The sequence below is a fragment of the Pelmatolapia mariae genome, linkage group LG5 (genome assembly GCF_036321145.2).
Source record: "Pelmatolapia mariae isolate MD_Pm_ZW linkage group LG5, Pm_UMD_F_2, whole genome shotgun sequence".
Classification (NCBI taxonomy): domain Eukaryota; kingdom Metazoa; phylum Chordata; class Actinopteri; order Cichliformes; family Cichlidae; genus Pelmatolapia; species Pelmatolapia mariae.
In genome coordinates this window covers 27,797,266-27,809,748 of record NC_086231.1, presented here as the reverse complement: position 1 = coordinate 27,809,748, position 12,483 = coordinate 27,797,266, and the positions used below count along the sequence as shown (strand labels likewise).

The 12,483-nt window shown below is 43.6% G+C and overlaps 1 protein-coding gene across 12 annotated transcripts in view; it reads left to right on the top strand.

The window, feature by feature from the left end:
* magi1b (membrane associated guanylate kinase, WW and PDZ domain containing 1b) overlaps positions 1–12,483 on the top strand; it is a 141,311-nt gene that overhangs the window by 86,761 nt on the left and 42,067 nt on the right. For 9 of the 12 annotated variants that reach the window (XM_063474583.1, XM_063474581.1, XM_063474582.1 and 6 more), the window contains 8 exons: positions 1,292–1,517; positions 2,385–2,467; positions 3,060–3,095; positions 6,065–6,122; positions 7,038–7,162; positions 8,268–8,387; positions 10,761–10,946; positions 11,090–11,749. In XM_063474583.1, coding sequence (XP_063330653.1) covers positions 1,292–1,517; positions 2,385–2,467; positions 3,060–3,095; positions 6,065–6,122; positions 7,038–7,162; positions 8,268–8,387; positions 10,761–10,946; positions 11,090–11,749 — 1,494 coding nt within the window. The remainder of the gene's footprint in view (positions 1–1,291; positions 1,518–2,384; positions 2,468–3,059; positions 3,096–6,064; positions 6,123–7,037; positions 7,163–8,267; positions 8,388–10,760; positions 10,947–11,089; positions 11,750–12,483) is intronic. The other 3 variants (XM_063474585.1, XM_063474584.1, XM_063474591.1) reach the window with 1 other exon arrangement.

Sequence of the window (12,483 nt, the reverse complement as noted above, 5' to 3'; positions counted from 1 at the left end):
AAGTGGTCTCTGGCTCTGACTACATCTGCTGCCTGCATATCTGCATCCATACATGTAAAATAGTGCCATCTGGCTGCGAGCAGTAGACACCTGAGCAGACGCCATATGTGAAATAGATTTTAGGGGGTTAATAGTCCTTTAAATTAAGTTTAAGTTGGTAAAATGACAGCAGTGCTGCTTGTTTGACATTAAAGAAATGAACTGGAGTAATTTTGGGGTTTTTCCTTGTTAGTCGGTGAGTAGGAAATTTAAGGAGTTTCAGCCTTAAAGCTGTGGCTGACATGTGTTTTTCAAATGTGGGACCAAAAGTTGTTTAACTGTCTGTGATTGTGTGACAAGTGCCACTCAAGTGTGAGTGTGGAAATGAAACGGCAGGAAGCAAGGTGCTAGCACTTTCAAGGCGTGAACTGCCCACTCAGCATTCTTTACTGAAGGAGGAAAGAAACAAGCCCAAAGTACTTCTGTCTTTAGGAAGTCATTGGGCTAAATGGAAACTTGCTATAGCAACATCACTGATTTCATTCAATAAATAGGTGCAAAAACTCATTGACATGAGGCCGTCTTGTCATCTAGTTGTGGATTTTTACAGCCTCATGAAACATTTTTTAGTCTTTAAATTATTCAGACTGCTCAGGCAGGAGATATTTTTATTCCTATGGATATTTTAAACATTATAGAAACACACTAAATGACTGGAATTCTTCCAAACTCCCATTCAAATTATGTTTCAATAATTCTTAATGTATAAGAAATGTATGTCTTTTTCTATTACCGCACAGACTTTAAGGTTACATAATAGACTGTATCTTGTGACAATACTTAAAAAAAACCTGTGTAATCAACAGGAGCACTTGTTTGTTTGAAGACAGTTGTTTTTAAAAAAAAAAAATTCTTTAGTTGATCTCGTGATGCGTTCCATTTGCCTCGGCCATCTTCCAAAGCAAAAGGAAGTACCTCCTAGTAAAGTCCGGTCAGTGCTCTGTGTGTGGCTCATTCAGCGAGTCACAGATACACAACAGTAGTGCAGCAGATTGCAAGTTTTACAGTTTCACTCATGTTTACGTGCACTGCTGCCATGTTGGATTGCTGTTGGGTTTGGTGGGAGCTTTCCGGTTGACAATTGCAACTGGTAGCGTGGAAATCCCAACTTGAAATGGAGCGCACCATTGTCTCAAGGTTAACTCATTGTTTTCACAGCTACTTGTTGCTGCTTGAAAGTGTTACTGGCGTCCTTTAGTTGAAAGATTTTTGACACCAGGCTGTGTGTGTTCTGGGTTTTTTGTCCCTCCAGGAGACTCTAGTGAATTAGACGAGATTCATCACTCGGTGCGCCCTTTCGCCCCCCGCCAGAGTGACCTGTCCTACGCTGGGACAACCCCCTCACCACCGGCCACCACGGAGAGCACACAGCAGACAAACACTCACCTGAGCCATCCTCCCCCAGAGGATCCGCTGGGACCTCTGCCCGACAACTGGGAGATGGCCTATACCGAGAATGGAGAGGTCTATTTTATAGAGTAAGTACCAAAGGTCGCATTCAAGTAGTACTTACTCTTAAATCAGATATTATCAGTGTTCGCTGTCAATGTGGCTGAATGAAGCTTCCTTTCATTTTGATTAAACTTTGTCTAAAATGGGACATGACTTTATCTAACGTGACACATTTTCTCATGGCTGACTCTCTTTCTGTATTAACCATCGTCTGCACCGTCTAAACCAGATCCAGGTTTCGTCTTAATGTGATAGACGTGTGTCGCTGTGGAGAGTACTCGAAGGCTTTAGGAAGCATGAAAGTTTAAAGAATGCAGCGTACATTACCAGCGGCTACATGAAGCATAATTCAGGATGCCAAAGAGTTCCTCCTGCATCGCTCCTACAGCCATGAACCTTTAACTAATTTAAAGTCTGCAAGATAGAGAATTAGAGAGAAATTTATTACAGATTACCAGGTCATGCTTTCTATCTATGATGCCTTACTCCTTGTTGTTGTTGCTTGTTAAACAGATTCTAATAGATTTGAAATTCCTTAATATGAGGCATAAAACTTTAAATATCCACTGTAACGTACTTACGTTTATATTGTTCTTTGATCCTTCCACCTCTGTTATTCTTCTCTACACCCATTAAAAAGGAACAATCATAATGTTCTTTTTTACTATTATTAACATAGTAAGCGTTCCAATTTGCTCAGATTTAAATGTTTCCTGTTTAATCTGAGCAATATTGACCTGACAGGACTTTCAGTTAATGATCAAGTGCCGTGTCTCACTTTTTCCTTTTTTATAAATCATTCATTCCACCTGTTTCAGGGTCAAATTTCCGACATCTATTAGCGACCCTCTAATAATTTGTCTTGTCTGGCCTGTCTTGTGTGTTCTGCTTAGCCACAATACAAGGACGACCTCCTGGATAGACCCTCGGTGCCTGGACAAACCTCAGAAACCCCTGGAAGAATCTGAAGATGATGGTATGTGTCTGTCTGTCTGTCTGTCAATGTTTGTGCAAAATCTTCTGTAAGCTAAAAGAGGTGATATTTTTCATTTGTTTTGTTCCGTTGTTTAGTGCATGTTTTTCTCCACCGTACCCAAAAACTCAGACTCTCATAACACATCTGAGATGTTCACCCTTTTAGTCCTTAGGTGTCAGTATTGGGTCACAGAAAATGGTGTGCAGCCCACTGGCTGGTGCCACCTTTGCTCTTCTTCCAGCTGTTTCTCGGGGCAACAAGACCTACACCTTCCATTAATAGACTACAAAATTGGGGAAGTCAGTTGTTACAGTATACAGAAAAAGAAAAGGTCATAAGCTCAACTCCATTATGGTGTCAAATCACACTCAGAGATCCAATCGTTAGTGCCGCCTGATTTTAGTAAACATGGTTTTTCAGAGGAGGTTGTTGCTCTGGTTTTGGTTAAATCTTGCCACCCAGTGTCCAGATGTTGTTATTACAGCCGTCTAACTCACAGATGTTTGTCTTTCTGCATCCATCCACCCCTCCTGCCTTTGCCTTCCCAACAACAATCCTGTGGCGCTGCTGTGCCGTCCACTCGACTGAGTAGAAGGGGTACATACAGAGGAGCTGGATAATGACCTAGGTAAGAACTTCTCTCATCTTTTCTTCACTTGAAAAGCTGAAATTGGAGTTTGACACGTGTCAGTTAGGTGACTGTGACTTTAATCATTCAGAAATGACAATTGTCTGCCCTTCCATTAGTACGTGGGATTTTTAAATGTGTATTTGTATGCGGCCTTGAACATAATTGTCATCAAACCCACATGCCACCGGCCATGCAGGTGTCACACTACACAGCCTTACAAAACACTCCCACATCAGAAGGCCATCATATCAGACATAAGAGGCAAAAAGCTGATCCAGAGAAGATTGTTGTAATGATGGTTTCCTAATGTGCCTGTCTGAGCCAGACAGCTACAGGCTCTTTTTCCTGATGCCCATCAGCACACTAACTAGCCTCTCAGACAGGGCGGTGAGGCCACCTGTGCAGGATAAATGGTGTCTGGAGATGATGCCCCGCACTGTTATGCACCTGTAATGAATTATTCCATTAGAGGAAATATATCAGAATAATGATTGACATGTTTGGACTTCACTTGGGGGTACACAGTGCAATACAAGGGGGGAAAAATATAAACGCCCACATCTAATACTGTGATGAAAATCTGTAAGAACGTAGTATGTTTCCATCACCGTCATTACTGCTTTAGTAAATATATTCTATATTAGCACTGTTTAAAATGGTTAAATGTAATATGAAAGGGTTCACCTACAGAGAAACGGCTTCGTTTTAGTCTCCAGCTCTTTTTTTCCCGAGCAGCAGAAGGTGTTTCTAGCAAAAAGCAATAAAAGCAGGAAAAAGAGAGCACACCAGATCCAAACAGGTTGATGAGATGCTGCCAAGGAAAACGGAGAATCTATCACGCTTTTATTTCTTTATTTTTAAACCCACTCAATTGCTAAGCATCAACAGCGCTTAAATCTTCAGGTCAGACAACCTCCCCAACCCTGTCCACAAGACATCCTCAACTGGATGAACATGCTCAATAATTATCGATCGGCGCCCTCCGATGCAGGTGGGCACAGAAACCGCAATTAAATCCTGCTCTCGAAGGAGATGAGCAGACGAAAGCCTTTTTATGAACGCCGGCACGCATGCTCGAATTCTCACGTACACCCACGTGCGCAAGAAGTGCCTCTCTGTGGCAGACTCTTCCTCCAGAGAAATCAATCACAGCACTATATCAACAGAATGAGATGCGAACAGTTAAACGCGTAACTCCTCACGCTCGACTCCCCCTCGAAATCACAATATGTTGTAGAAAGTGGGAAGAGGGACACGGGGTGAGAGCAAAACACGGCTTAATGAGCGACGACTTTCTCTCCCTTTGTCTTTGCTGTTGTCATCTGTCTTTCCAAACAGCGAAACCAATGCCAGGCTTTTAGTAGGTTTGCAGCACAGAACGTCCTCTCTCTGCGCTTATGCACACACACACACACAGGTGGTCCTCCCGGAGTGGAACTAGTGCAGTGTGAAATAACGTGGGTGATTAAAATTTTTGCGTGACGCCAGGCGGGACCGCATTCCATTTAACGTTCCAGTTCAAAACATCTAAATGATAATTTACCGTGCTCGCCTTGCGCGTTCACCCTCACGACATCTCTTTCCCGTAACCTTGCATTTCTTCTTTGCCGCTTGTGCTTTTAGATGCACTTCAGCAGGTGTAGAAAAAGACGGAACCCACAGAAGCCCGAGCCGCTTACATGCACAGAGCTGTTGGGTCTGGTTTCACTTACAAATGATAAATTAATATGTAGACCGCGGCGGCGTGTTTGTGTGTGTCTGCATCTGCAGCTGATTCCACTCCAGCCGAGGTCCTCCTTATTAAAAAGCAGAGGGAAGCTCTCCAAGTTGGATGATTGTAATTACCATCCACTTGCACGGAGGGCAGAGCAGAAATTGGCTTGGGGTAATAATATGTAGAACTTATTCGTCACAGGAGAGGATTACCGGACAATCTCTGTTTGTAGCCAATTAGAACCCTCTGACATTATCTGTGTGGAGGATGGCCAGTAATCAATGCTGCTGTAATCAGGCTGGAGAAGTGAATCAGATGGCTCTGTTGAAGATAACGGCTTTGCGCTGCAGCACGTTTGCACCACTGGATGATTGCACATTGGCATCATATTCATGTCTTTCTATGGTCATCTTTTAAGTTTCCCCTTTTCACGCGTTTTAGCGTTCGCACACGTGTGCTTACATCAGTGTGAACAGTGTCCCTTTCAGTTCTACTCAAGCAGGTTTTAATTCTGCCCACAAAGAGATGAATGTGAAGTCAAATCTGCAACAATCTCTACCAGACACTTAGCGATCCATGTGAAAACTAAAGAGCCTCGGTGCCTTTGTTTAGCCAAGGACAGGTACTTTTCGACCATACCTTTCCAGCGCACTGATTAGAGATGTGTGTTTCTTTGTGATATTCTGTAGAATGTTGTTTTTCTTCTGTTGGAGGGGAAAGAAAAGAAGAGAAGTCATTCATTCAGAAACCAACCAATCATCTCACAGAATTTAGTACATGTCTTTTTAGCTTCAGTGTATTTTGCACAAAGGTTTCTAAGCCTGGAATTTTCCACCTGCTTCCTGTCATGTATAACTTTACCTGCCTCTTCTTCATTGCCTTTTTTTTCTGTATTTCTTCCCACTTCCTGTGCTCCTGTCCACTTCCTTCTCACGATTCCCTTCTCATGTGCCTTTCATCTCTCTACCCCCCTCCCCGCATTCATACATCCACCTGTGCCCATGGGGGTCTTGCTCTGTTCTTATCTGATGGGTGGAAATGTCAGCATTGTGAGGGGGACAGAGGTGAGAACAGCCAGACAGCCTGTGAAGCTGTTGAGCTGCTCTGGCCTCGGAGACAGACTGACGGGCCGATTACAATGGCGTGGCAAAAGGTCTCTCCTGACTTTGCCTCAAATGGCTCAATACACGGCTTCCTGCAAGTCAAGATTTACTTACTTCCTTTGTCTCATTATCTTATTTTTTCTTTACAGAACTTCCTCCAGGATGGGAGAAAATAGATGATCCAGTGTATGGAGTCTACTATGTTGAGTAAGTGCACAGGCTGACATCGCAGAAAAATCTAGAAATAGCTCCCAGCTTCTTCTTCATGTGCATAAATAGAAGTATATCCACACATTTCTTTTTTTTCTTTCAAGCAACAAAAACTCTTAACCTCACTGCTAATGGAAGACATCACAGCCAGATTCTTGCTTCAGCTATTTCAGTCCTTTTGCGTCCTGGAAAATGTAGGCCATTTTGTTTGTGTCTTTAACATTCGGAAAAAAATGAACAAAAATATGCAGCGAGCGTGTTTGTGCGAGCACATATGTGCGTATCTCATATTGTGTGAAGCCCCTGGGCCTCAGCATTAATACGAATATGTTTTATGCGGGGTTTTTTTTTTTTTGTTGTTGTTGTTTTTTTTTGGATGTTGTTCAAAGCAGCACCTGTGGGCCCAAGGCTGTGGCATTTCTCCCCCCCCCTCTCTCTTTGTTTCTGCAATATTTTTTCTAATATACATTATTCACAGTTTCCTTCATTTGCTGTATAATGTGGCGCTTTCAGGTTCCATTTTTCAGTGCTAGTTAGGTTAGTAGGAAACCTCCCAGGCTGTAATGTGAAAGATGTTTGTGGTTTCAGCGAAATTAAGCCATCAGCACAAAAGGATTTATTTGATGTGATTTGTAGGCACGGCTGTGTCATGTGCATCTCAAAGAAAGGTTTCTGTGTAAGCGTGGGTGTGTGTGCATTGTGCCACCATGTATTAATCAAAGCTTCTTGCCATGTTTCTCCACTCCCCACCCCAATCCCCTCGCCCTTTGTTCACCCTCTCCCGCTTTGCTTTTACCTTATCCTCTTCTCCGTGTCCCTGCTGCGCTCTACTCTCCTGCTGATCTTTACCCCCCCCACATCTTGTTCTGTATTCTTATGTTCTTTTCATCCACTCCGTCCACCGTCCCAAAGTCATATCAACAGGAAGACCCAGTATGAAAATCCGGTGCTAGAGGCTAAGAAGCGCAGGCAGCTGGAACAGCAGCAGCCTCAGCCCCAGAGCCAGCAGCCACCTGAAGGTGAGCGCTACATCCGAGGTTCGTTCACAAGCCCCCACCAGGGGCGTCATTTTCTTTCTTTCTTATTCATGTGTATAAATGAGTTGCCTGCATGCTCTGTGTGTCTGTCTGTGTGAGTATGAGCGAGTGTGACTTTATCTGCCAATGCCTATTACTGCTACAGTTTTATTTTTGCTGCCTGCTCCTGCCTTATGATTTGCTAAGTGCCCTCCCATAAAGACATAACTATTATTTGCGGCTGCACCACGCAGCCTTTTTGACGTTAATTTCAGTTTTCTGTGCTACCTTTTGATTCTCGTTTGCTTGTTATAAATTGGACAAAGGTAACGACAGGTAAGTTTGGCTCCCACCTGCCTGCTTAAGAGCTGGAGTGGAGACCCTTAATTTTGTGTTACTTAATAAAATGCTGCCAGTTGTAACACTAATAAGAACTCTTCCCAAACACTTCTTCTGAGACAGCTGCCCAAAACCAAGCAACGGGTAGCTCAGTGATGCTCTTGCCCTCCTTTCTTTGCATATTCACAGGACACCCTACAGTGAAATTAATTGCAAATGCAGGTCAACTCAAGAGGGAATTCTCCTATTGCACTCCACATTCTGCTCATTCAGCATAAAACATTAGATTCACCTGCTGATTTTTTTTTTCCCCCAATTGAAGGTTGAATCTCTCTGCAAAAGATAAAAATGAAGAAAAAAAAAAATCCGTTTTTTGACACGCGTTTACTTCATCTATCTGTTATGAATATTATGACAGACTGCAGTCTAGCAAGGTGATTAATCAAAGGTGGTAGTCAGTCAAGAAAAAGGGAATCAGTTGTTCTGGTTTCCCACCACCATTTTTATTGAGAAGAGAGATGCGAAACCATATTAATGCTTGTGTTCATACTGAGCTCAGTAGTGAAACATGAATCTGTAGTGGGTAGAAGGCTTCACATCAATCTTTCATCCACTGTAATTAACACGCTGCACAGTAGTTCTGTCGGCTTCATCGGAGCTGCATTTGCTTTGTAGCAAGCACACAGCACAGCAGGACGTGTTGTCTTAGCCTCAATTTCGTTCAAGTAGGACAACTTTGCACCTGTCTAGACTCTATCTCGAGAATATGTGCCTCTCGCTGTTGCAGAATGGATCGAAGACTCGACGATGGCAGGGGCTCCGTTGGCTAGCTATGCTGCCAACCACCAGGAGACCTACAGGGACCCTCAGACAGGGCCCCCAGTGCCCAACGCGATGGGACAAAAACGTAAGTTGTCATCCTCAGAGAGCTAAAGCCTGCAACCAAGCGAAATGAGGATTATGCATAACTTTTTTTGTTTCCAGGCGGCGTTACCCAGAGCGACTTATTATAAGTTAAACAAAATTCATCTTTTACAGCTTAGTTTGTTTTCCTGTGCCAGCGCCTCAGGCCCTGTTTGAGTTGTCGTGATGGAGGACCAGAACTGAACTGACACTGTAAAGCTGCTCTCTGTATAAATCACATCATGCATTTTTTATAAGTCAAATTGAACTCGCGTGACACGTGCACTAAACAAAATTTCGTCCAGTCTGCATATTTTTACGAAGACACGCTCTGCCGAGTGCCCTTCCATAAATGTCCCTTTCCCTGTGTTTATCGTGGCAACGTGTTGATTCTCAGGAAACCTCTGCTGTGTTGTTCCACATAATGGCCTGATTTCACCCATCATTTAGTGACACACACACACACAAATAGAGAGTCTCGCCGTTACAGTGGGTTTCCTTCTCCTGGTTGCCAGCTCCTTTTATACCGGCCTCCCACTAGCAGCTTGTCTAATTAGCACAGCCATGGCAGAGAATTTACTGCCTCACCCTGTCTCTCCCTCTTACTCTCTCTTGCTGCTTTGTCGGCAGCCTTTTCCTTCTCCCTCATCGATCTCTTTATTTTATAGCGCACATTTGCTGTCTCGCTGCCTTTTGTCTGGTCCCACCCAGCTTTCTGCTTTGGTTTAGCTGCTTGGTGCTGTCCATCTTTTTGTCTTACCCCTCCCTCCACACCCCCAGTCTCAAACTCCTGCTAGCTCGACTGTGCCGGCACTCCATATTACGCCATAGAAAGACATCACTTTTGAAATCTTTTAATCTAACACACTTGCTTTTTATGTTCCTCCCGCTTCCTGGTCTGTTCTTACATTTATAGATCCCTGGTGGATAAAGCCACCCATATCAGCACACAGTTTAGTTACATTTTCCCTAGTCTAGGAAAAAAAATCCAATTCAAAAGGCACTGAGCATGAAAACACACATGCATGTAGGCAATAAAACACAAGGGCACAGACCGACTCCAAGGGTAATGCATTTTTCATTGAATGCGTAAGCTGTAGCGCTGCCATAACCTAATGTGGTGCTGCAGGTCACCACACAGATGTTCCTTTAGTCTTCATCATCCTCTCTCTTCTTACTTTCTTTCTGCCAACATCTCCTCAATCATTTATGTATCCGAAGTATTGTGCGTTTGGCATGCATCGTGTCCTTTAATAGAGAAGCGGAGCTCAGCCTGTGCCTGTGTATTCATCTGTTTGTTTTTCATTCCTAGTAGAAAGAATAAACTTTATCCTTAATGCCGTATAATTAGATAGCAAAGTCAAGAAAAAGAGAATCGAGTTTAGATGTCGTTGTCGTCGTTTGAGCAGTTGTTCTTTCACAAGATCACTGTCAAATTTTTTTCATATAGATGTGTCTCAGTTAAACCCTCACAACCAGTGTGGAGTGATACAGATGTCTTCTCAGATGAGATTTCAGCAGCTGATTGAAACAAGCCGGAAACATCGCTTATGCGAACACGACGGTCATGTGACCTTCATCTGAAGCAATGTCATTGCTATTCAGGCTACAGATATCTGGTGCGCCTGTTGTGTCTTCAAATGCCAAACCACCAGTGAAAGCAAACAGCAGCCTGCATATTAGACATTCAAAGAGCTGAAGTGGTATCATGTAGTTTATACTATTTTGAAATAAGTTCCTGTCTAAACTGTTTTTGTCCCATCACATCATCACGTTGTAAATTAAAATTATAAGTAATAAATGATCATTATTATCAAAAAGTTAATATGGGCTGATTCCAGTGGCGATAACAGTAGATGAGTTCAGATTTAAAGGCTTTGCATGTCTATACTCGGGCTTCTTATTTCCGGTCTTGCTCAAAGTTTCACTGAGGTGCATGTGCTGAAGAAAGTCATTCAACCATACTCAGTCTTTTCTATATGAACTTTTAATGTAGTTGCCAAATGGGATCAGTTAAGCCTTCAGTTTGACTTGATGCTTATGATTCTGTTCATTCCCTTTAACCTAATTAATCATTTTATTGTAATAGGTCTGTTTTGATTGATGATGCAGCATGTGAGCAATCGTCAAGCAGTGACAGTTGTCCTTGCCTGTACAAGACAAACACCAATCAGAGAAGATTTGTTGTGCATTTAATGATACCTGCTGCGATGGTTGCACAGAGATGGTTTGACACAAGCGAGCAAAGGCTCTTCACTGTAGCAATAATTCTTTACCTGAGGAGGTTTAGTAGCTCCAGGGCTTTGCAAACTGAATTCATTCTCTGCTGTGGCATCCAGTGTGATGAAAGCTGAACTATCTGTGTCTGTGTTTTTAGGAGGGAAGCCATTCTTTACCAGGAACCGATCTGAACTGAAGGGGACATTTATAAATACCAAACTGAAGAAGAGTCGTAGGGGGTTTGGTTTTACTGTTGTGGGAGGGGATGAGCCAGATGAGTTCCTGCAGATAAAGAGCCTAGTCCTAGATGGCCCTGCCGCCCTTGATGGCAAGATGGAGACTGGTAAGTATCCTGTATTTATTAACAAAGTTTACAAAGGTTGGATGAATCAGGTGACCCTGAATTGGATACGCATGGATGGATGGATGGATGGATGTTCTACTTGACAAAAATAAATGGATTTCATTCTTTCTCACCCCTTTAAGGTGATGTGATTGTGAGTGTTAACGACACCTGTGTGCTCGGCTACACCCATGCTCAAGTTGTGAAGATCTTCCAATCGATTCCAATTGGTTCCATGGTCAACTTGGAGCTGTGCCGTGGCTATCCGTTGCCTTTTGACCCCGACGACCCAAACACCAGCCTGGTTACCTCAGTGGCTATCCTCGACAACAAGGAGCCCATCATTGTTAACGGCCAGGAGACCTCTAACAGCTACGATTCGCCGTCCAGCCACGGAAGTCAGAACAACAACAATGGTCCAACCAACAGCGGGGTCCCCGTCAACGGCCTCCCCCGACCCCACAGCCCCTCCACAGAGGTGGCTTCTGATACCTCTTCCCAGCATGGTTACCCTAGTGATGTAGTCACCCTGGCCTCATCCATCGCAACGCAGCCAGAGCTCATCACCGTACACATGGAGAAAGGAGACAAGGGCTTCGGATTCACCATTGCTGACAGTCCCGGGGGTGGGGGGCAAAGAGTGAAACAGATCGTGGACTACCCACGCTGCCGCGGTCTCAGGGAGGGCGACATCATCGTGGAGGTGAACAAGAGAAATGTGCAGAGCATGTCCCACAACCAGGTGGTTGACCTGCTCAGCAAGTGTCCCAAAGGCAGTGAGGTCACCATGCTGGTGCAAAGAGGTGAGTGAAGGCTAACTTCTCTTTGTGTTCACTCACCGTGTCAGTAAATTTGTCATTCGTCTAGTAAATTGTGACAGCAGATGGAGATGAGGAAGGTGTTGGGAGCAGGTGTCAAGTAGAAATGCGGCAGTTTCTGAGTTATGTGCCCATATGTTGAAGCAGCGCAAAACAAAACAAACCTTTCGCATGCATCTGCTTGATGCTGTTGACAAAAAAAAAATAATAGGCTTCTGCCTTACAGGCTGTTCCCGCTCACCAAGCTCTTTTATTGACACACATTTATTTATTCATGCAAATAGAGGGTGGAAGCGTACAAGAGATTGCAAAGGAGGAAAGATAGAAGGATAATTATGGTAAGGAAGGAGCCGCAGAGGAAGTTGAAATAACATTTGAGGATGTGGTGTAGTGTAGTGTGAAGAGAGAGCGAGGTGTTTACAGTTATCGGCTCTGACAAGCCAGTTATAGCTGCTTTCCTGAAATGGAAGGCAGGCGGAAGTGGAGAAGGAAGACTAAAAGGTTAGATGGGAGAAGTATGGAAAGAGGGATAAACAGAGGAGAGAAATTCAGGTTTAGTTGGTGTTTTGAGGTCAGAGTCTGAATATTCTCACCCCTTTTCAAAAAGAAAACCTCAGTTTTTCTCTCTCTGTCTCTGCTCATGTTCATTTGCAGTCAGCTCTGTTTCTGTTTGCTGTGTTTGCTGGGAGAGAGAATGTCTAGTGTATTTTGGGGTTTTA